General features: G+C 39.1%; 1 protein-coding gene, 2 long non-coding RNA genes and 1 pseudogene across 4 annotated transcripts; 3 read left to right on the top strand and 1 right to left on the bottom strand.

Moving 5' to 3' along the window:
* Positions 1-345: 345 nt before the first annotated feature.
* On the bottom strand, positions 346-24,829 carry LOC125302125. 2 transcript variants are annotated; one of them, XR_007194847.1, is made up of 7 exons: positions 24,706-24,829; positions 9,869-9,999; positions 5,802-5,935; positions 5,276-5,404; positions 2,632-2,708; positions 1,713-1,766; positions 346-1,233 (listed from the first exon to the last, which is right to left on the bottom strand). It is a non-coding gene; the product is annotated as an uncharacterized LOC125302125 (long non-coding RNA). The 2 variants fall into 2 exon arrangements; XR_007194846.1 differs by having other exon boundaries at positions 1,713-2,708.
* On the top strand, positions 3,965-6,563 carry LOC125302119 (red-sensitive opsin-1-like). Its single transcript, XM_048255140.1, has 6 exons — positions 3,965-4,182; positions 4,359-4,655; positions 4,912-5,080; positions 5,197-5,362; positions 5,461-5,700; positions 5,809-6,563. Exons 1-6 carry the CDS (start codon positions 4,080-4,082, stop codon positions 5,905-5,907), a joined length of 1,074 nt encoding a protein of 357 aa, XP_048111097.1. The 5' UTR covers positions 3,965-4,079; the 3' UTR covers positions 5,908-6,563.
* Positions 7,400-10,687, top strand: LOC125302120 (annotated as a pseudogene).
* LOC125302126 lies at positions 14,361-25,744 on the top strand. Its single transcript, XR_007194848.1, has 3 exons — positions 14,361-14,393; positions 14,526-14,637; positions 25,692-25,744. It is a non-coding gene; the product is annotated as an uncharacterized LOC125302126 (long non-coding RNA).
* The last annotated feature ends 133 nt before the right edge of the window (positions 25,745-25,877 follow it).

The raw sequence follows: 25,877 nt of genomic DNA on the forward strand, positions 1-25,877 counted from the left end.
TCAACTTTATTGTCATTGTGCAGAGTACAAAGACTATAAAATGCAGTTTGCGTCTAAGTGCAATGTTATGCAAGGTGGTGCATAAGCAGTATGCTATATAGTGCAGTGTAGACAGTAGTACAGTTAAGAAGGTGGTATGGTTTACAGTAATATAAATTAAATATAAATATGTGCAGTGTAGCAGTAACCTTATAAGAGCATAATAGATATGGCTATAGTATGAACAACATGTACAGATATGTGCAGTATAGTAGCGTAATATTACATGATTAGGTAGGCTATGATTATTCAGATAGCGGATCATTTTATTTCAACATTTTGAAACAGATGAATAAAGTAGATATGTGAAAACATGAGCCTTTATTTTTGCAAAGTAATATCGGGTAGCAGTTTTCAAAACAGATTTGAATAACCCTTGAATTTTACATCAATCATTTTACATCAATATAATGTACTCATAACAACACTATAACATGGAACAGCAACGGGGAACATATAAACAGGGTACATTCTTCAAAGGAAATTCTTTGATGAAAATAAATATCCACTCTCTGACAACAGCGCCAACTGAACTTCTGTGGTGGCAATGATGTGTTTGTAAACCTGTTTTAGGTTTATGCCACAAGTTGAATCACCATTCTAAAACCATGTACTGGCAGACCCTTAAACTGTAACTCAAAACTGACAATAGTAAAAAAAAAGAATACAATAGTAGTAAAAAAGAATTCTTCAAATAGCTGCCCTTACAATTAATAGCTAACGAGACATACACATAACTGTCCAATGTCCAATGTACAATAATTAATTAATAGCTAATGAGAGACAAACACATAACTGTCCAATGTACAATAATTAATATCCACAATAGTAAGGTTATATTTAATAAGCATAAGCATGGCAAGTATTTGCCAGAATATAATACTAAATACTACTAAATAAACTTTAGTCACTTTAAGAATAGGTAAAGATTTGGCTTTAGGGATAAAGTTGCAGCCATTTTATGAATTAAAATAATTCAACAGAGATTACCATGGCATATAAATTGATCAAGGATGATCCTATCCCACTGTAAACACAACAGTAACATTGTTTGTGGTTACTTAAATCATTTGTAGACACTTGTAGCCTAGTTTCGGCGGTGCAATCTAATAACACTGCATGCTCTCAAAATGTACAAAATGATAGAAGGTTTGACATTACCAACAAGTAGCTCGACAAGGTTACTGGCATTGCCTAAAGAAAGCAGATTATTCGATTAATTAAATTAGACCTAAATATTGGAGGTTTGGTGTGTAAATTAAAGTCCAAAGGAGGCTAAAATGGATATACTGGCAAAAATGTTCCTCTAAACGAACAACAATAAAATGTATATTGTTGCATTAGAATGCAAATAGAGAACAATAAAATGCATACTGTTGTATTAGATATTAAGAATGCTCTCAGTCTAACTACTCATGCAATTGCTACAGGAAAAGTGACCTGCAAATCTCAGTATGACTGCGAGTATAACACTCTGTAATACACTCATGGTACATGACAGCCAGAAGAATTTGGCAACATGCGGTATGCTACTGGATTTGCTGCTCAAATACATTTAAAAATTAAATGACTAAATCACTATTTTGAAATAAAAATGCCCCACATGCATTGATGTTTATCTAATAGTGCATTCCCAAATTACACAAACACTCAAATTCAAAAGTATTACTTACCAATCCAGTGCAGCATATTTCTGAAGTGCAATTATTTTCCAGTACCTAAAACAACTGCATGAATAAAATAAATATTTAGTATCTTATAACAGTATCTTCATCATAACTGGATTCGTTAGTTAAACTCTAAGGGATTAAAACCATAAAACTGTGAGAAGAAAACAAGGTACTGATCACATACAAAAGCTGTCCTTGTTGTCTTCACACAAATGGCATGGTCTGAATTCCTTATGCATGGAGTCTTTTGAATGCATCAATTTAATGTTTATTTTTCAGTGTCAGAACATACCAGGTGTCCGGTGCCCCTTGGAGGGCAGTCTAAATAGCTGAGAGCCGGGTGCAAATCCGAGTTCTGCTAGTAGTGAACTTTTGCCAATCATGAATAGTTCAGAACTAGCGGAATTCCAGACATACTCCCGCAGAAAGGTCGGATGAGAGGGCGAGTTGGGAGTTCATTTGGAAACCCTCATCAACATCCGTTGATGTTCATCAATGGATGAACCATCAACATCTGTTTACATCAACATGGGGGGGAAAAGCCTGATTCATAGACACATGCATAGAAATGTAATATTTCCTTTGATAATAATGTCAGCGACTATATTACACATTTTTTGATACTTTTTACATTATTTTTTTTATGCTAAATTAATTATGACAGTCAGACACCCAGACACCCATTCATTTTCATACACAATAAAGTATGTCTAACACCCTTTACATAGAACAAGTTTTAACTCCTAACAAAACAAGACATACAGCACAGCATTTGAGTAGCTAAAGATCTTGGAGATTGTTAGTCTTAAACTTGTTATACTAAGCACATAACCACACAACACTCCAACAATAATACTGCACATTCCAAAGTTTCTTTCATAGTTAGTCAATCATAAATTCAATAATGGTAAAATGTACAGACTGTTATCAATGATGGCCAGGATTCCATCTTCAGGATGGTGTGGAGCCGTCGTCTCTTGGCAGTCGTGTCCTTTTGCTCTGCACAGTAGAAATGGAGGGGAGGATAAGAAGTTGGGGAAAAAACACAGTGGCAGTCTACACTGAAAGACTATTGTTGACCCCATCAAGGTTTTTGGATAAACCCTGCTTTTGAGGCCAACCGCATCATTGTCAATTTCAATTAGACTCTCATGGGTTAGGCATTTCGGGACCCCGGTTGTCCAAATAAGCTGCTTTGGTAAATTAACTTCTCTTACAATTAACTTTAAGCTTTAACTTTAAACAATTAACTTTAAGTGTGTGTGCCTATGTAACCCAAATATCAGAAGAGCACAACCAAGATCATGACATTACAAAAGTAGGCCAAAGACACTGATATACGGTATATGCATACAATGTTCAGGCATTGCTTTTGATAATACCTTGCAACATTGTCTGAAGACATCCTGCAGACTTGATATGTTCAGCGGAGGTGAATTTCTACATGATTATTTAAATAATCACCAACTGCTTCCTCTCCCAGACAGTCATCATACATTAATGTTTTCCAATGTGTATAAATGAATCGTCCTTTCAATATTTCAATGTAATAGCCTTTTGAGGCCTGCAAAGCGTACCAAGACCAGTGATCAAAATAAGTACACAGGATGTAAGAGTGTATTACCGTGCTCAATATTATCAAAAAAGGTGCGCAAAACATCATAGCTGCTAGTGATCTGAACAGGTCACCAGTAAAGGGCTCTGCTCCAACACAGAGATGGGTCATATCAAAGGGTCACAGCTCTTAAAAGAAAATGTTCTCTGAGAGGTTGTTTTGCAACATTTGTGACATGAGAGGTTTTGTGAGTTTCTATGCATTTACAACATTTAGAGGTATGATCATAAATTATTGTAAGTTGGCAAAAAAAAAAAAAAAAAACATTGGACAGGCTACAACAGATTGAGAAACTAGACGTAAGGCCTGTTATACGCACATTGTTATTCCCACAAAACAAAAGAAGTGATCCCATAATGGATTTGTGTGTCTGTAAAGGGATAGTGGAATTTCCAAGCACTGCATGCCAACTCTTAAAGTAGCTGTAGAAGCTAACGTATGTTAGCACTGAAAGTCCCCTGCAACCTGGTAAATCCAATTTATGGATCCATAATGGGGGCAATGGGAATGCGTTAAATGGCTTGAGAGAATAAAGAGATTAAACAGGTTCAAGAAATGTATTGTCTGGCTTAGCCGGAAAAAGCCACTTTGTGGTCTAAGTGACCATTGTATATAAAGGTAGAGACCCACACATCAGACAGGCCGCTCCAGCAACACAGTCTACAGAGAGAGGGCTGCTGGACTAATATAAACATATTAATTGTATTAAAAGCCAGAGACACGCACGGAATAACAACCCTTATCAACCCAACAACATGGCGCAGCAGTGGGAGGATGCAGTCTTTTCTGCGAGGAGAAGGGGAGATGACACTACAAGGGAATCAATGTTCACCTACACAAATGCAAATAATACTAGAGGTAAGTGCCACACAATTTATACCTTAAGGGATGTCTTTATGGCCTTTTTGCAACTTCGGCACAAGGGAATACTTTTGTAACACTTTGTGCCCGACAGTGGAAAAAAGGCAACAATGTAGAGTTCTGTGTTCTGATGTAGTGGTGTTCAGAGTGTTTACTATCTTCTGTTTCCATAGATCCATTTGAGGGACCCAACTACCAAATTGCCCCACGATGGGTCTACAACATCGCTACACTTTGGATGTTCTTTGTGGTTGTTGCGTCTGTTTTCACCAACGGCCTGGTGCTGGTGGCTACAGCAAAGTTCAAGAAGCTCCGTCACCCTCTCAACTGGATTTTGGTCAATCTGGCTATTGCTGATCTTGGGGAAACAGTCATAGCCAGCACCATCAGTGTGATTAACCAGATATTCGGCTACTTTGTCCTGGGACACACCTGTTGTATTATTGAAGGCTACACTGTGGCTACCTGCGGTAAAGGACAATATGTTTCACTCGCTGTCTATTTATGAATCCATAATTTCAATTTAAATCTTTTCACATTACAGTAGTCTCAATCTCATTGTTGAGTAGTCTTGAAATCTCATTGTTAAATACTGATTGGCTATATAGTATAATACACAGTTTGCTTTAATATAAATAACTGTTATAGAAATGATTTAGAGTATGCTGCATTTAGTTTCTTTTCTGTTTACTCTTTCATTTACTGTACCACTGGCTCCTCCAACAGGTATTGCTGCTCTGTGGTCCCTGACTGTCATCTCTTGGGAGAGATGGGTGGTTGTGTGCAAACCCTTTGGAAATGTCAAGTTTGATGGCAAATGGGCCGCTGGAGGAATTATCTTCACGTGGGTATGGGCAGCATTCTGGTGCGCACCTCCCGCCTTTGGCTGGAGCAGGTAGGTTTGCATTTCTGCTCTCCACACCTGGACCATACTTTAAGCATCATGTATCTCACTACCCTGAATTTTTGTGTATGAATATGCTCATGCTCTTTGTTTTTCTTTTTTGTTAGGTATTGGCCTCATGGCCTGAAGACGTCATGTGGACCTGATGTGTTCAGTGGACCCGAGGTCCCTGGGATCCAGTCTTACATGGTTGTCCTGATGGTCACCTGCTGCTTCCTTCCCCTGGGTATCATCATCCTCTGCTACATTGCTGTCTGGCTCGCCATCCGCGCTGTACGTTTGGTTGTTCTCTGTCCGAAACTGATATGGTTCAACCTTTTAAAGAAAGAGTGACTTTTATGTGAAATGGGATCTTTTTCTCTCGCTAACAGGTAGCAGCACAGCAGAAGGATTCTGAGTCAACACAGAAGGCTGAGAAGGAAGTGTCCAGGATGGTGGTTGTCATGATCGTTGCCTACTGCGTCTGCTGGGGACCATATACAGCCTTTGCCTGCTTCGGTGCAGCTAACCCAGGATATCCATTCCATCCTTTGCTTGCAGCCATGCCTGCCTACATGGCCAAGAGCGCCACCATCTACAACCCCATTATCTATGTCTTCATGAACCGACAGGTGAGTTGTGTTTAACCACAAGATGCTGATTCTATATTTCAAAGTTTTACTTTGTCTTGCCCAAATCCAAAATCTAAACTAAACAAATTTCTAACTTTTACCTTTCAGTTCCGTTCATGCATCATGCAGCTCTTTGGCAAGGCGGGTGATGATGGATCTGAAGTCTCCACATCCAAAACAGAAGTCTCGTCTGTGGCACCTGCATAAATTCCCCAACACATGCCATCGCTTGGAACTTGGAAAAGAGAAACAAATGGGACTTTTTGTACAGAATGTATTGTATATCTAACATATTTTTGTTTATTTTAATGAAATGCTTTCAGTTAAGAAGAATGGATAATCTTTAGTGTGTGTAAATGCACCATCCTCTCAAAACTACAGTCGATTCAATGGGACACCCTTTTTGAGACGTCAGTCATCTGCATAGTCTACCAAGGCCAGCAGTGAAGAGGAAAAACACACAGAGCATAAGTGTGTATTACTGTCATCAAATATCTGTAGAAAAAGTGCATAACACATTATAACTGTATATGTGACATGAACACGCAACCAGTAATGGGAGTTCCTGCTCCTTCACAGAGATGCGGGCTAAGATGGCCTCACAGCTCTAAAAAGAAAATGTTTGTCTAATATTCATTGAAAATCTTACTTTCAGCCTACTTACAACCTTTGCATTCTGAAAGGTTTTGTGAGTTGCTGTGCATTTGTAACTACTAGTGGAATGATCATACATCATTTGTAAATAGCTATCATGCAAGAAATAAAAATGCACAAAAAAAAACTGTTCCCTAGATGAGAATTTCTACAGTGAATGATTCTGTACTTTTCTTTTGATGGAAGTAAAGTCATGCAGCAAATTAAAACAACCTTGTCTTGTTTTCTGTCATCACATATTTCTAAACAGGGAATCCTCAACCCCTTATCAGAATCATATCTTACCATTGTTTCAGATTGTACACAACTGATTGTAAATAGGCCTCTAATGCCTTTTATACAAACATGGTTACATTTAACGAAGTCATAGTCCAAACTACTGAAATGTTACAAATATTAAAGTGGCTAAACGGCACTGTAAGAGCCAGAAACGGTGTATTTACTTTTACATATATTCTTTTGGCGGACGCATTTGTCCAAAGTGACTTACAGCAATGGAATAACATTTAGGCTATTAACATTTAAGCTTTTTTAGATTTAAGCTACAGAGCTACAGTATATACTGTACCATTTTAATATTTGTATCGCTGTCCACATAATTTTAACTTTTGTGAGCCTAAAGTCAAGAAGCCAGTAGAATCCTCCAACTGTTCAGGCTAATACTTCAAACTAATGAAGTCTGGAGAAATCTTATAGGGGCATCTTGGACTTTTATGATCACAAGAGCCATCATTTTTTGTATCTCTCTGCAAATTAAAGTTTGAGGACATGCCAGGAAAAGTAGCACAAGCAGCAGTAGGTCAGTACTGAAAATCCTCTCTCAGACTAAATCAAATAGATCGGATGTCATGAAATCCAAGCAATGTTACTCAAGATTATCTGGATGCAAAGGAGAAGCTTTTGGAAAAGCTTAGAGACTTAGAGATTAGATAGGTCTGACATTGGGCCAAGTTACTCCAATGACCTCGAAGCTACTTAATGATAGTGACGTCATACAAAATATAAAATCAGCATGTTGCACATCAGACATCTGCAGGCACCTCCAGCCACACGGTCCACTGAGAGCAGTTGACAGTAGAGGTCTGCTGGACTATTAAAAGCCAAACAAATCAATTTAAGTCACCAGAGACACGCACGGAATAACAACCCTTATCAACCCAACAACATGGCGCAGCAGTGGGAGGATGCAGTCTTTGCTGCGAGGAGAAGGGGAGATGAATCTACAAGGGAATCAATGTTCACCTACACAAATTCAAATAATACTAGAGGTAAGTGCCACACAATTTATACCTTAAGGGATGTCTTTATGGCCTTTTTGCAACTTCGGCACAAGGGAATACTTTTGTAACACTTTGTGCCTGACAGTGGAAAAAAAGGCAACAATGTAGAGTTCTGTGTTCTGATGTAGTGGTGTTCAGAGTGTTTACTATCTTCTTTTTCCATAGATCCATTTGAGGGACCCAACTACCAAATTGCCCCACGATGGATCTACAACATCGCTACACTTTGGATGTTCTTTGTGGTCATTGCCTCTGTTTTCACCAACGGCCTGGTGCTGGTGGCTACAGCAAAGTTCAAGAAGTCTACACCCTCTCAACTGGATTTTGGTCAATCTGGCTATTGCTGATCTTGGGGAAACAGTCATAGCCAGCACCATCAGTGTGATTAACCAGATATCCGGCTACTTTATCCTGGGACACACCTGTTGTATTCTTGAAGGCTACACTGTGGCTACCTGCGGTAAGGGACTATATGTTTCACTCGCTGTCTATTTACGCTGTCTTGAAATCTCATTGTTAAATGCTGATTGGGTATATAGTATAATTAACAGTTTGCTTTAATATAAATAACTGTTATAGCAATGATTTAGAGTATTGCAGAATTCTGGGGTATTCTCACTGTATTCTGATGTGTTCATTTGTTACTTCTGTGTGTAGTATACAACAGGGAGAGGTCCATACCATTGTATACAGTATAACTTTGTTTAATATCAAAAGCCTGACCAGATGTTGACACTAAGGGAGGCTTAGGCCTGTGTCTTTTTACCATCAAGAAGATCATACTGCCCTGGTGCTCAGGAACATCAGTGATAACATGGGCCAAAGGAGATAGCGTGTTGTTCTGTTCGGGCTAGTATTTCCATCTGGTCAGGGCCGGTTTTGTACACTGATTGGCACCTGCCACGTTGGCATGATTTACGTTTGTATGTTTTATTATAACAGGCTTTGTCTTAGGCTTGGACTCTGATACGGATCGAGGAAGCGACTCGGGGAGCACCTTTTGTCAGGACGCTCAAGCAGCCCGATGCTAATAACAACCACGACTGTTAGACTCTGTGCAGTTTTACTGTTCGACACTTAGCCTGTGTTCTGTTATTCATTGTTTTACCATCTACAATAAATCATCATCTAATTGCCGATCCTGATCCACCCGTCAAGCTTTATTGGCCATCTTCAATACAGACATTAGAACTAAAACACAACGCAACAACCAGGGAATCCAACAGTATGCTGCATTTAGTTTCTTTTCTGTTTACTCTTTTATTTACTGTACCACTGGCTCCTCCAACAGGTATTGCTGCTCTGTGGTCCCTGACTATCATCTCTTGGGAGAGATGGGTGGTTGTGTGCAAACCCTTTGGAAATGTCAAGTTTGATGCCAAATGGGCCAGTGGAGGAATTATCTTCTCATGGGTGTGGGCAGCATTCTGGTGTGCACCTCCCATCTTTGGGTGGAGCAGGTAGGCTTGCATTTCTGTTCTCCACACCTGGACCATTCTTTGAACATCATGTATCTCACTACCCTGAATGTTTATGTATGAATATGCTCATTCTCTTTGTTTTTCTTTTTTGTTAGGTATTGGCCTCATGGCCTGAAGACCTCATGTGGACCTGATGTGTTCAGTGGACCCGAGGTCCCTGGGATCCAGTCCTACATGGTTGTCCTGATGGTCACCTGCTGCTTCCTTCCCCTGGGTATCATCATCCTCTGCTACATTGCTGTCTGGCTCGCCATCCGCGCTGTACGTTTGGTTGTTCTCTGTCCGAAACTGAGATGGTTTAACCATTTAAACAAAGAGTGACTTTTATGTGAAATGGGATCTTTTTCTCTCGCTAACAGGTAGCAGCACAGCAGAAGGACTCTGAGTCAACACAGAAGGCTGAGAGGGAAGTGTCCAGGATGGTGGTTGTCATGATCGTTGCCTACTGCGTCTGCTGGGGACCATATACAGCCTTTGCCTGCTTCGGTGCAGCTAACCCAGGATATCCATTCCATCCTTTGCTTGCAGCCATGCCTGCCTACATGGCAAAGAGCGCCACCATCTATAACCCCATTATCTATGTCTTCATGAACCGACAGGTGAGTTGTGATTAACCACAAGATGCTGATTCTATATTTCAAAGTTTTACTTTGTCTTGCCCAAAAGTTGTATTTAACCACAAAATGCTTATTTTCTAAGTTTTACTTTGTCTAGCCCAAATCCAAAATCTAAACTAAACAAATTTCTAACTACCTTTCAGTTCCGTGTATGCATCATGGAGCTCTTTGGCAAAGCAGCTGATGATGGATCTGAAGTCTCCACATCCAAAACAGAAGTCTCGTCTGTGGCACCTGCATAATTTCCCCACATGCCATCGCTTGGAACTTGGAAAAGAGAAACAAATGGGACTTTTTGTACAGTATATATTATATATCTAACATATCTTTGTTATTTCAATGAAATGCTTTCCATTAAGAAGAATGGATGATGTTTAGTGTGTGTAAATGCACCACCCTCTCAAAACTACAGTCGATTCAATGGGACACCCTTTTTGAGACGTCAGTCATCTGCATAGTCTACCATGGCCTCTAATGCCTTCTTGAATTTCCTCTGGGGATCAATAAAGTATCTATCTATCTATCTAAGGCCAGCAGTGAAGAGGAAAAACACACAGAGCATAATTGTCTACTACGGTCATCAAATATCTGCAGAAAAAGGGCATAACACATTATAACTGTATACGTGACATGAACACGCAACCAGTAATGGGAGTTCCTGCTCCTTCACAGAGATCCGGGCTAAGACGGCCTCACAGCTCTAAAAAGAAAATGTTTGTCTAACATTCACTGAACATCTTACTTACAGCCTACTTACAACCTTTGCATTCTGAAAGGTGTTGTGAGTTGCAGTGCATTTGTAACTTCTAGTGGAATGATCATACATCATTTGTAAATAGCTATCTTGCAAGAAATAAAAATGCACAAAAAAAACTGTTCCCTAGATGAGAATTTCTACAGTGAATGATTCTGTACTTTTCTTTTGATGGAAGTAAAGTCATGCAGCAAATTAAAACAACCTTGTCTTGTTTTCTGTCATCACATATTTCTAAACAGGGAATCCTCAACCCCTTATCAGAATCATATCTTACCATTGTTTCAGATTGTACACAACTGATTGTAAATAGGCTTCTAATGCCTGTTATACATCAGAATATGTATAACTGAATAGCATACAACATAGCCTTTGGGGGGTAACTTTGCTATGACAAAGTACATTGCCTTTATAAGCCATTAACTTGGCTAACAAAGTGTTCCTACCCGAACAGCTATTTTACAAGCGATAAGACCTGCTCAGAGTGTGGCAGAAATGCTGTTCGCCCTATGAAGAGTCTATGTGCCATCAAAATTATTTTGGAAACATTAGTGTAGGGTAAGCAACTCTTTAGGGGGGCTTTAAAAAGTCCTGGATCCACTGTACTAGGATGCACACATATGAAGCTGGTAGTTCAAGGTGTTAATATATTCCACTCAGGATGGCATTGACAGCATCTTTCACACCCTGTTTCTCTCTTTAAGCAAACTGTAATATGTCCATATGTGCCTGAGTTTGTGTGTCGAAACGAGACACTCAAATCACTTAATAGCGACAGAGTTAAGTGCCACTGGTCTAAAATTGTTTAGATGCATGCTGGTCGAAAGATTCATATGCCTCTCTGTATTTTATAGTCATTGACGTTGTATGTATGTGTACGGCCAGGATCTTTTACAGTTAAGATAGCCAAATGGCCTCCTCCATTTCAAACAAAGAACATTCCTCACCACACAGGGGAGAAACTGGTTTGGTTGTCACTTCTAACATCTCTGTAAATATATGCTGTGAATATGACACATGTTTGATCTTGAATTAATATTTTTAACGGGGGCAGCAGTCTGATGGTTTCATTATAATTGAAAATATCTGTGCATAGTTGTAGACTAGGAACTACATTGTATTGTATTGTAGCCAACTGACTAATGATCTGCAGGCCAGTTGAAAGGGATAAAGCAGGGTTAAGATAAGTCTCTCTTTTTCTTCTGGTCTACCACTGGCGGGAGGTCACTCTTTCCTTTCTCTGACCTCCCGGGCTCTCTCTCTCTCCTTTCTTTGGGGTTTGTTTTATTTTCTTTATTAATGTATTGTTTTATCTGATGTATTTAACATCTAACTTGTTTTATAAATTGTTACATTTATGTTTAAGTTTGTTATTTGGTTAAGCTTACTTTGTTCAACTGGCATCCAACTTGTTATACTCTATATGCCTATCTGAATTTTACCTTACATTGAATTGAATGATATTGTTTTACAATTTAGTTTATGGTTTTTGGTGTTTCCTAAACAGCTATTTGTCAGGATCCCCACCAGGGGCCTATTGCACAAAAACAGAATTAAGACATCCGGGATAAGTTACTGAGCTGCGCTCAATGAATCCCAAACACGATCGTACAGGCTTAATTGGTTGCACAACGAGCAAGCCAGGATGAGCAGACACGGATTCATCAAGCCAGGTGAAACCTATCCTGGATAAGTCTTGCAGCTACACGGCTCCCTCAAATAGACCCCGCCACCGATCACAGATTCACTGATTCACCATGGCAACTAGAGCGGCTTCATTGCTTCTTCTACGGTGTGAAGTAGGTAGATAGCCTTCTCACAACAGCAACAAACAGCAACACCTCTGTTAAGGAGAATATTGCAACTAGTTCCGCGACCACCACGTGTGAAATGGTTAGGCACTCCCGTGACGTCACATTGTCGCATATACAGGTCGGGAATGGCGAGTATGTAAAAGTTGTTTAATGATCACAAACGTTTAAATAATGACAGTGGGTCTAGGTATATGTGATAACAATGTGTAGTGGGCAGTGGAAAAATTATTGGTTTCCGTTTGTGGTGACTGCTGACTGAGATAAGGGATGAGATTAAATAGATCCTGGAACTTAGCCTGGTCTGGAGCAGGCTAGCTCCACAGAATAAATCGCCATGGTAACTTATACCATAACATATCCTGCTGCCCCCTATCCCGCGTTTGTGCAACTGGATCACGGATAAATCGAGCCAGGATAACCAAGATATCCCGGGTTAATCCCTTATCCTAGTTTTGTGCAACGGGCCCGCGCACTTATCCGGGATAGGGATATCCAGGGGCCTATTGCACAAAAGCAGAATTAAGACATCCGGGATAAGTTACTGAGCTGCGCTCAATGAATCCAAATCAAGAGCGTACAGGCTTAATTGGTTGCACAACGAGCAAGCCAGGATGAGCAGACACGGATTCATCAAGCCAGGTGAAACCTATCCTGGATAAGTGCGCGCTCACGGCTCCCTCAAATAGACCCCTCAAATTAGAATAAATCGCCATGGTAACTTATACCATAACATATCCTGCTGCCCCTTATCCCGCTTTTGTGCAACAGGATCACAGATAAATTGAGCCAGGATAACCAAGATATCCCGGCTTAATCCCTTATCCTAGTTTTGTGCAATAGGCCCCTTATCTCACACAAGATTCCACACAACCTCTTGTACAGGCCATGGTTATCTCCAAGCTTGACTATTGTAATTCACTGTTAGCTGGTCTACCTGCTTGTGTAGTAAGATCGTTACAACTGATTCAGAATGCTGCAGCACGCCTGGTCTTCAATCAACCAAAGAGGACACATGTAACTCCTCTTCTATTTCCTCTCCACTGTCTCCCTATATTGTCCAGAATTAAATGTAAATCTCTCACTTTGGCCTATAGGACACTGACTGGATCTGCTCCCTACTATCTTAATTCAATGATCAAGTTGTATATCCCCCAACCGCCCACTTCTGATGACCGTCTGTTGTGTTGACCCATAAGCACTAGGTCAAATTCAAAACTCTTTTTTCAAGTGGTTCCATGTTGGTGGAATGAGTTGCCCAGAGCTCTTCGTTACTGTGATAGTTTTGGGTCTTTCAAGATGGGTCTAAAGGCATATCTGTTCAACATGAACTTAAGCGTTTCTTATGCGTTATGGTTTGTATAGTATAGTAGTTGTTTATTTTCATTAGACTATTGATTGAATTGACATTGTTGTTTATTATTACAATTCTCCTTAATGTAGTCTTACCTAACTTTTTAAATTGTTTACTGTTAAATTTAACTATTGTATTGTTGTTGTTGCTTTGGACAAAAGCATTTTCCAAATACCGTAACCATAACCATAAATAAATTGTTTAATTCACCACAATTTATATATATCTCCTTTATGCCATGCCTCTACTCTGCTACTACTTGGTAATTATTCAAGGTAAAGTTCTTAATTTATGAAGTCAGATTAATCATAGTTTCTCGTAATATTCACCACTGCTTCACGTTTTGTCCTGTTCAATACACAATAAACGTAACATTTTACATATGACAAAGGCGGAAGTTAATTAGGGCCAATCTGGATTTTTACAAAGAGAGACTGTATACTGGTTTATAAGGCTTACAAGGTGAATGTATTTCCATGAAAAATCCCACTAAAGGATTTGTACTCACAAAGAAGATTAACCTTAGTTTACAGGACTGACGTTATTGTATCTTGGCTTGTGTTTAATAGGGTGTGAGGTTGGGTTACATTAGCGCCACAATAACCTTTAGAATTTAGCTTCTGCCTTTGTCCAGCTGGCTGATGCACAAACAACATTACTGCCTTTAAAAGGCCATGGAAAACCACCAACCTCCCTCACAACAGAAACAGTAGTTTGGAGGACACAGGACAACCATAGACAGGTGAGTCTGAGTGAAATTCTGGTAGTTTGGACTTGAAGGTTATTTAGAGCAGCGAATATCAACTTTATAAAAATATTGGCAGAAACAACTAAAACAATCAGTGGGTGACTCTTAGTGACTCTCTCTCAATAGTTTGCAAAGGCACATCCTCAACATGGCAGAAGAGTGGAGTAATCCTTTTTTCACAGCAAAAGGACAACTAGGGAGTCTGCCTCTGCATACACCATCAGCAACAACACTAGAGGTTTGGAACTATTTCATTAACATCAGTTATTTAACCCTCTTGTTGTGTTTGTTTCATGATTACTACTTTTGTGTTCCCGGTCAAAAGTGACCGTTGCATTATTGCATCATAACTTGTTCTAAATCCATAGTAACACATATATTATCATCTAATGTTGTGATAGACTATAGATAGAACTTCAAAGTTCTATTGGACATTACCAGTTTTATTTGTAATAATAATAATAATAATAATAATAATAATAATAATAGCTTAAATTATATAGCGCCTTTCAGGATACCCAAGGTCGCTTAATAAACAAAGGGATTGGTAGTGAATGGGATGGGTAGGGAATGGGGGTCAGAGAACAAGTGTGTTTTTAGGTGTTGTTTGAACACGCCTAGGGAGGGGGCAGTGCGTAAATGGAGGGGTAGCTTGTTTCATAGACCGGGGGCTGCAGCACAGAAGGCTCTGTCCCTAAAGGTCCTGAGTCTGGTGCGGGGAATGGCAAGCTGATCGCAGGGACCGTGGTTGACTGGGGTGGAGGAGATCAGTAAGATACTGGGGTGCAAGTGCGTAGAGGGATTTGGAGGTGAGGAAGAGGATTTTATAAGTGATTTGAGACTTGACTGGCAGCCAGTGAAGCTGTATGAGGATGGGGGTGATATGCTGCCAGGGTTTTGTGCATGTTAAGACCCTGGCAGCTGAGTTCTGGACATATTGTAGCCTTGCTGGGCAGACCAGACAGGACACCATTGCAAATACTCCAGACGGGAGGGGGATGAAGGAGTCGATGAGAGTTTCAGTGAGTCCGAGAGTGAGAGTCGATGATCTTATGGAAAGTACGCCATGCCAATCTCTAGGTACTGTATAGTGAAGGGTATGTGATGATGTGGGGCTATTTTAATTCCAAAGGCCAAGGGAACTTTATCAGAATGCATAGCATCCTGGATCCATGAAATAACTGGCCTTTAAAAATCTGCCTGCCTCAGTGGCAATTTAACATAGGGGTGTGTATATTTATGCCTTCTGTATTTTATGGAAGAACATTATTTTTACGATACATTCACCAAGAAAAATTGGTGTCCTAAGGATATAACTAACTCGCTCATTTTCATATATAACATGATATTTGCCTTGAACAGATTATGTAAACAAAATAGCTATTAGCAGGGGTTATTCATTTTCCATTTGTATGTAGTGCTTTCACATAGGCAACTCCTATAATTTGTCTGATTAAAAAGTTTTACAGTAAAACAATATATATTCTTTTTGTCGTAGGTCTTTTTATGAAATACATTCAAGTATGATTTATTTTGTTACAGGCAAGCATCTGTTGAAAAGAAAACGGCATCAGTGAAAGACAGGCTGGCATGACATAGGGGAAAATAGCCTAATCCAGAGTAATCTAGAAACAGCTCCCCTTAAGAGCATCTCAAGAGCAGACTCTCACTTATACAGACAGTCAGTCACAACATACACAAATACAATAACACAGACAGTAAGTCACATACAATACAACCCCCAGATTCCTAGCCGCCCGCAAACTCTCACCTATGCGAACAGCCAGGCATCTACACAGACAGTACAGTAAAACATAGACAATAGAGTGTGTGTGTGTGCATGTGTGCGAGCGTGCGTTTCTTAGTGGTCACATCCCTGATTTACTTTCAGCCAATGTTTTACCTTACTGCTAAATGTTGTCAGTTCTGTTTGTGTTTTTAGTTCTATCGGTAAGTCATTCCAAAAGCAGGTTCCTATTACTGAAAAACATGACTGGCCGAAAGAAGTTTTGCGCCCCTCTACTGTGCAGTTACCACCCACTGCTCCTCTTGTGGCCGCGCTCCTTGCCTTTGTTTTCATGACAAATGGACAAAGTACAGAGGGCGCCAGATTATTTGCGCATTTAAAAATTATTTTAAGAAAAGAAAACTTGATGAAATTATCAAAACTTAATAACTTATATTTTTGTAGAATTAAACAGTGATGTGATGTTATTGGTTTCTGGTCCATTATTTTCAGTGCCTGTTTTATATAATGGTGTGACTGGTTTGACGGTTGTCTGGGAGGCTTGGCCCCATACGGTAATACAGTATGATAAGTGAGAGAGTATCATTGCATGAAATAACAATAAAGCTGCCTTGACGGGATGTGATGTCTTATCATTCTGAAGCAGTTCAGGTTTGTCCGGACAGTCTTGCAGAGTTTCTTAACATGTTTTTTGAAATTAAGTTGTGAGTCTAAAATAATACCTAAAAATGTAAATTCATCCACTTCCTCTATAGCCTGTTGGCCTATTTTAATGGTACATTTGGCTTTACCTATAGAGAAGCACATTGAAACAGTCTTTTTAATGTTAAGCGTCAGGTGATTGATTATCTTTGAGCCATTGAGATACTCCCTCCATTTCCTTGGTCAGGACCTCTGCTGCTGTAACTGGTGTTCTAGCTGGTGCATATAAGACTGTATTGTCAGCATACATTTGACAGTTTGCTGACTGACAGCATGTTGGTAGGTCGTTGATATACAGACTAAACAGCAGAGGCCCCAGGATTGATCCCTGTGGAACACCCATTGTTGACTGAAGTGGCATTGAGAGTCCTGTGTTTATTTTAACATGTTGCTCTCGATTGTCCAGGTATGAGGCAAACCAACCGATGGCATGTTCAGAGAAGTTGAAGTTGGTGAGCTTGTTCAAGAGTATGCTGTGGTTCACTGTGTCAAAGGCCTTTTTGAGGTCTATAAACACAGCTCCCACAACATTACCCTTGTCCAACTTATGTTCTTGGTTAGGTAGCAGTTGGTCATTTCTGTTGAATACCCTTGTCTGAAACCAAATTGTTTGGGGTTAATGAGACTGTTATTTTCAAGATGCCTAACTAGTTGTTCTGTTATGATTTTTTCTAAAATTTTTGAGAGGGCAGGTAATATTGAGATTGGCCTGCTTGGTCCTTTGCACCAGCCTTAAAGAGCTCCTCTTAAGAGGAGCTGTCCACGTTAATAGGTCTGAAATATCCTCTAATTTGATTGTGATGTCAGGTGACTGCACATCACAGCTAACTACACAAGCCAGCTAAACATAAAAACAGTGCAACAATACATAATTACTATTATTTAGGCATATGTCTGTGTGTTGTATAGCCTATTTGGCTTACATGCAGATGTCAAAGTGTTTCTATTTTCGTATTGAAGTGAATTAATGTGTAGGCTAGGCCAGATCCGAATCCTTTAAACGGTAGCTGTGACGTGCAGCCACCTGACATCATCAAATTAGAGGATAATATTTCAGAACAACGTGCACAGCTCCTCGTAAAAAAATATGCTCAATGTCATGCTTATAGAAATATGATTAAAGAGATTGTAAAGAGATTGTAAAGAGATTAGGAAACGGGACATTTTCAACCTGGGTATTCTATTACATTTTTAAAAAATTAAGCAGAGTAAGGAACGTGTGGCTTAGGCCTACCTACACGACCTGTGCTGCGTCAAAATCTGCCATAGTCTAAGCCTTATTTAGTCACATCTTCTTCAAATTTCTAGTTCAATGACACCCCGAAACACTCAGACAGCACAAACAGCATTGACCACACATTGTGGGACACCCATAAGTGGCAAAGAGCAGGCTTGTCAGACCTATTGGGTAGCCTCATAATAGGCTATGTTCATACATCAGGCAACAAACAAATAGCTGTGAAAACAGGGGAACGATGTAGGCTAATCTTAAATAATTCAGTAACTTTTAAAATAATAAATAAATCATAAATAATTGCTTGCGGAATGGTCAGTGTGCGGGATTCTTTCTACGCTCCTGATCTACGACCTTTGGTCAACATATTTCTATCTTTGTATTTATATCAATGTATGTCTGAAGTTCATAAGGCAGCAGTCACATGACATCACCTTTAGAACGGTTATCGTAGGCCTACAGCTCCTCCTTAAAACATATTAAGAAGTGCATGCGCGTTCACGCTACACTAGGCTATAAAATAATCTGTTTTTTCCATTTTAAATTCTCAATCCTACAATGAAAAACTAGGCTAATGTCCTAATGTCGGCTAGATCCTAGGCTATTGGATATGGGCATCAAATTTAGTAGCCTATAGGCTACATGTTCAGGTAATTTCAACATCGACAGCCCATTCCAATTACCCAGCTTAGTTTGTCTATTAACCTTACAGCTCATTTTTACCTTTGTATGTCTAAATCCATGAATCATTTCAAATTCTATCAATGATTCAATGAAGTCTGTCTGCATTTCAATGCACACAATGAATGATTATGCGGTGTCATTTTCAAGTTAGGCTAGCCTACTAGTTTGAAGTAGCCATTTGCAATGTGTGAAGATTAAATAGAGTTAGTATTCGGGTATAGCCTAGTCCTACTTTTACAACTATTGAATGTTTAACTTAGGTAGGCCTATTTGTGTGTGTGTTTCTGAAATTACAGGTGCAGCACACTACACAACCCTACTAATCTAGCCTACAAAGGTGATCATATTTATGTGCTCTCTGCTATTATTTTGTGTTCTCTCAATCACTTTTACACAGCGTTAACGGAGGATAATTAACTCCCGGTGCAGCGCCAGAGATTTTTAATTGCAGTAGCTTAACCGGCGGGACAGTTACCCCCCTCCCCCCAACATTCTAAAGCAATTGTATGCACCATATTGCTATGTAGCATAGTAATGTTATACACCATTTCAAAGCTTTGACTCTTGGGAATCCAAAAATGACAACATTTTTCATGTACAATCTGTATAGTGCTTTACATTCTCAGATTAATCTTATTATGTCTCAAGTAAATTTGATCCAAAATGCCCCCCTCCCCCCCTTCCGCTTTTGGTGCTACCCTGACTTCTGGCTGCAGTGTAGCTGCAGCACAATAAGTAGATGCAACATATTGGGTACTGAAATATTCACAAAAATCCATAGAAATTGAATCTTCATGTTGTGTTATCCAATATTAGTTGTACAGATGTATAGTCTATCTTATACACACTCATTGAACCAACAAAGTAAATTCAAAAATAGACATGTTTGTGATCATTCCATATTTAGTGTAGTCATTCCATATCAGAACCCCTGAAGTATAATCCAAATACAAGCATGACACCTCAAAGTGTTACCTTTCATTTGAGCCCAGGATTATGCTTCTACACTAAGGGGTTCATGTGCAGTAAGCATTTGATTGTCAGTATGCATTTTGGATAACAAAAAGTCCTATGGGGAGTATCCATAGGCATTTTACAAAATGCATGGGCATGGACATACCTTGGCAAATAATAGTCTAAAGCACTCATATTTTTATTCTATATTGATCTACTTTTGCACACTGGTGCTAGGGCTCAGTTGTGTTTCTAAGGGATATCAAGAGACCTAGAGGGCTGAAATGTGGTCAGTTCAGAGATGCTTGTAATCCGGCAGAAAGAAAAAACTATATTCTAGCCTCTGTAACTCTTTGTGAGTACATCACACATTTATTGTGACTGTTTCCTACGAAAACTAGAGGTTCTCAGCTTTCTATAGAGGTCCAACATTTGATAGTAGGCCCCAGAAGAGGTGGGAACAATGCCCTTGTAAATAGGCACAGTGCAATTTCAGGCAAAAACTTGAAATTCTTTTTGAGAGTTAAGAAGTTAACAGTGCTATATGACGATGCAGTAACTTGTCAATTTTCAAAAAATAATTCGTCGAATTCAACATGTAGTTTAAACGGTGGCAATCATTCTCGATATATCTATCCATCCATCTTTTTGTTTCGCTCCCTCACCGCAAACACTTGCTAGTGTGCACGCTCACTAATTATAGCTTCACAAAACAAATGAAAAATGAAAATGTCTAGTGTAGGCTAACCTAAATTAATAAGAAGACTGGGCTGATTTTTGGCTGCACAACAGCAGACCTATTCTATAATTACAAACTAAATTGGCCTATTCTAAAAGCATGTGGAGTGTGGTACCTATGTATAGGTGGAAGTAGGACTATTTTTTTTTTCTTATCAAAGAGTGAGCGCAACAGCAGGGATGGTACCAGACAATTAGGTTAGGAATCAGCTGACATAGGCCTAAATTCTATCCGTTCGCTTAGGCTGTTTTATGAAATAGAAGTGTAGCATAGGGGTATATACAGAAATTCTTAAGTTGAATTTAATACCTTTTTTAAGACCTTCACAATATTTTTTAATACCAACACGACTTCAAGCTGCAACCTTTCGAAATTCAGTGTTGGGGGTAACTAATTATAAAGAAACGGATTACTGTCATTTTGCTACTTAACTTTCTGAGTAAGAAATTGTAGCAATGCTTACAATTCAAATCAGGTATCTATTAATATTCGGGTATAGCCTAGTCCTACTTTTAAAACTATTGAATGTTTAACTTAGGTAGGCCTATTTGTGTGTGTGTTTCTGAAATTACAGGTGCAGCACACTACACAACCCTACTAATCTAGCCTACAAAGGTGATCATGTGCTCTCTGCTAATATTTTGTGTTCTCTCAATCACTTTTACTCATCTTTACACAGCGTTAACGGAGGATAATTAACTCCCGGTGCAGCGCCGGAGATTTTTAATTGCAGTAGCTTAACAGTGCTAGCCTATATCACAATGCAGTAACTTGTCAATTTTCAAAAAATAGTTCGTCGAATTCAACATGTAGTTTAAACGGTGGCAATTATTCTCGATCTATCTATCCATCCATCTTTTTTTAAGTCGCTCCCTCACCGCAAACACTTGCTAGTGCACGCTCACTAATTATAGCTTCACAAAACAAATAAGAGCGCCCTTAAATTTATGGGACAACTTAATGCAGTCAATGTAGCCTTGTCTAAAACACAGGCTAGGCCTCAATGAACTGCCTTTTACACTTGAAAACTACTGGGCAACAAAATAAGCAACTCTTTATGTAATCTTCTCTCTCTCCCTAACACTCACAAACACACACAGGCGTACTTACGCACACAAATGCCTATAGCCTACTTCACTTTTCTTATATCTCTTACAGTCAACTTAAGCAAAGCACAGTGCCGATATTAGATTATCCTCGCTCTTTTTGGCTGACCATGAAAATGTCTAGTGTAGGCTAACCTAAATTAATAAGAAGACTGGGCTGATTTTTTTGTCGCTGCACAACAGTAGGCCTATTCTATAATTACAAACTAAATTGATTTAGTCTACGGGCTATTCTAAAAGCATGGAGTATGGTATAGGTGGAAGTAGGACAATTTTTTTTTTCTTATCAAAGAGTGAGCGCAACAGCAGGGATGGTACCAGACAATTAGGTTAGGAATCAGCTGTCATAGGCCTAAATGCTGTCCGTTCGCTTAGGCTGTTTTATGAAATAGAAGTGTAGCATAGGGGTATATACAGAAATTCTTAAGTTGAATTTAATACCTTTTTTAATACCTTCACAATATTTTTTAATACCAACACGACTTCAAGCTGCAACTAGCGGCAACCTTTCGAAATTCAGTGTTGGGGGTAACTAATTATAAAGTAACGGATTACTGTCATTTTGCTACTTAACTTTCTGAGTAAGAAAGTGTAGCAATGCTTACAATTCAAATCAAGTATCTATTATTAGTTACTGGATACTTTGTTCCTTTTTTGCTTCAATAAAAACACTGGCCTATACACAATTATTTGTTATTTAATTCTAACCCAAGATAAAAAAGTTATTTCATTGTTATGTGTGAGAAGACCACACACCACTTCTCTAGCACTACACTCTTTCTTTCACTATCATTCTATCTCAATCAAGACAAAATAACAAATAAAAATCAGAAAAGGTTTACTGGACTTTCTTCCAAATAGGCCCACGACCATACGCAGTACACACACATACACAAACCCTTGCTGTCTCATACTTTGCCAGTCAAGGTATCACATTAGAAAATAGGTGGTCACATTTTACAAAAATACTAATTATTGATTGTGTGTTGCTGGAGAATGTAGGTTCCATGTGATAAAATACTTTTGGGCCTGCATGCTCCCGTGACGAAACATTTGAAAAATAACCCCTTAAATGATGACTTCTGGGGAATTTTGTGGAAACTAATTGATACGTTGACTTAAAAAATATTATATTATATTATATTATATTGATAGCATATTACAATACAGCCTATAAAAAAAAACTACACAGGTTGTTATATTCAACTAATTTTAAGCAAGTCTATTGGGACTTTGATCTCATCACATACTACATCAAGGGAGTCACACCTGTTAAACTAACCTTAACATGACATTTACTGAGGGTAGAAAATGTTAAATCTTATAGCCTAAAGCCAACACTGTCAGGCCTATGTTTAACCTCTATTCTGTAGTCAAGGCAGGGGTAGCTCATTGCAAATAACCCCTTATAACATGTGCATGTTTACATGTTATATTCTTGTTTTTTTCCCTTTCATTTAGTATTTGTTTGAATGAAAAGGCCTTCTGCCTTTATGGGGACTTTTAGAAATTTTGACAGGGACCAGACATACATTGTATGGACGGGACTCAATCCGCAATATTAGTTGGACATTGTAGGCTACCGTAGCCGCCCAGCCGCGGGACTTTCCCCCTTGAACTTTCAAATTGGACCGTTAGGGCTGAGCTACACCAGGCGCGTAACTGAAGCGTTCCGTTCGGTTGCGTCTGCTGTAACAATTAGCTTCCATTACAATCAATGGAAGTAGCTACACCAGTGGGGCGTACGTTCGAAAAAAATAGACCATTCATCTAAAATGGATTTTACGCGTCGCGAACGGAACGCTTCAGTTACGCGCCTGGTGTAGCTCATACCTAACTGTGTAAAAAAACAAACAACAAATTATTCGCTTTAATCGTTGAATAAAACAGCAAGCATCAATACCCGTCTAGCCATTTGCTTCTGCTTACCGAATTTGAACGCACGTTAAGGTTTAGCTCTATACTTGCTCTTCAGGTTAGTTGGACACTGACTGGATCTACTCCCTGTTATTTTAATCCAATTATCAAGATTCTTGATTCAAGATACATCCCCAACCGCCCATTGCGGTCTTCTGATGAGCGTCTGTTGTGTCGACCAGTCATAAACGCTAGGTCAGATTCGAGACTTTTCCTCAGTGGTTCCATGTTGGTGGAATGAGTTGCCCTCCGTTCCTGTGATAGTTTTGGATCTTTCAAGAGGGGTCTAAAGGCATACCTGTTCAACATGTAGTTCTTTAAGCGCTTTTCGTATGCGTTATGGTTTAGTTGGGCTGTTAATTAATTTCCCATTGTTGTTATGATATTCTCCTTAAATGTAGTTTACCATGCTATTGTTACTATTGATTGAATGGACATTATTGTTTATTATTGCTATTTTCCTTAATTTTCATTGTTTGTTTCATTAGGCTATTGATTGAATTGACATTGTTGTTTATTATTCCTATTCTCCTTAATGTGGTCTGACCAACATCTTAAATTGTTCCCTGTTAAATTTAAGTATTAGGCTATATTGTTTAGCCTATTTGTATGTCGGTTTGAACAAAAGCTTCAGCCAAATCACACAACCATAACCATACCTTTATCACATAGTAGGTTGCACAAACTTGTAGCCTTCTCTAAGAATGATGCGTAGCCTACGTTGTTTTTCATGGCGATAGTATCTATGGATGCCATCTATTTTCTTAAGGGCTCTTCGCCCTTGAACTATTAACTTTGCTACTAGATACTACAGAATGCACGCGTACAGATATTCGAATTTGGCAACACATGTTATTTTAGATGACATTGTGTAAACAATCCAACGTGAATAAGAAAAACTAGGCTAAGTTTATATCCTACTTTGCAGACGTGACAGGCAGTGTACGCAAAATATATAAAAGTCTGTGCATATCACAGGAAGCATTCTACATCAACATGCGTTTACATCAATCGTTAACTTCTAACAAAATGAGATGTCAGTGGTGAAACGAGGCATGCAGCATAGGCTTAATCGTTGATTAGCTAAAGATCTTGGAATCGGTCAGTCTTAATCTTTTACATTAAGATCACCACACAGCACCCTAACAATAATACTGCATATGACAAAGTTAATTCCAAAGTTTATCAATCGTAAAATCAACAAATATACAGATTGTTCTCACCGATGGCCATGCTATCTTCAGAACGCTGGAGCAATCGTGTGTTATCTTATTGCACTTCAAAATCAAACTGGGGACAGGAAAAACAGTATTAGCACAGTACCATAGGCTACCATGAAAGATTACGATTGACCCCATGAAGGTTTTACATAAATCCTTCTTTCCCTAAAATGAACTATCAATCCACCGGGATTAACATGAGGCCAACCGCATCCTTGTCGATTTCAATTAGACTCTTGCGCTAGGCATTTCGGAACCCAGGTTGCCCAAATAAGCTGCTTTGGGCAATTCCCTTCTGATAAATATGTCTTCCTGTAGGTAGCCTACAACATCAGAACATAACACCAAAGATCATGTCATTGGGAAAACTATAGGCTTACAAGTTACTGTCAGCCCACAGCCTATGCAATTTATGATTCATTACATTAATGTAATAACACATTGACACATGAAACCCTGTGTTTTGAGCACCTGATGTGTTCAGCAGAAGGGAATTTCTACAGTCGTAATAATACCAACTGCTTCCTCTCCCAGACAATTATCACCTTAAAACCACAGTAATTTCAATGTCATAGCCTTTTGAGGCCTCAGACACCTGCAAAGCCTAGACCAGACCAAAATAAGCACAAAGGATGTGCACAAAGTAGGCGTCATCAATATTATCAGAAAATACGCACAAATCATAGCAACAGGTGATATGAACAGATCACCAGTGAAGGGCCTGACATCTTCAGCATGGTGGTGTAGGCCAAAGGGTCACAGCTCTTAAAAGAAAATGCTAGCCTCACATTAACCGAGATTTTACTGCAACCTTTGTGAGTTGAGAGGTTTTGTGAGTTTTCTATGAATTCATATAGAATTGTATGATCATGAATCATTTTAAATGACCAAAAAAAAAAAAACATCTGCAACATAGATGCTAATTTCCACAGTGTTAAAATGGTTCTGTTTTGAATGTTCTAATCTTGTCATGTTTTCACATTGGACAGGTTACCGCTGATTGGGGAACTAGGCATAAGGCCTGTTATACAGACATGGTAAGATTTAACAAAGCAATAGTCAAAACTGAAGTGTTTAAAATATTGGATTGCACACTGTTAAAGTCAGTGACCCCATAAGTGGCTGTAGAGGCTAACATAGGTTAGCACTGAAAATCCTCTGCGACCTACTGTAGG

This window comes from Alosa alosa, chromosome 10 (genome assembly GCF_017589495.1).
Source record: "Alosa alosa isolate M-15738 ecotype Scorff River chromosome 10, AALO_Geno_1.1, whole genome shotgun sequence".
NCBI classification, from domain to species: Eukaryota; Metazoa; Chordata; class Actinopteri; order Clupeiformes; family Clupeidae; genus Alosa; species Alosa alosa.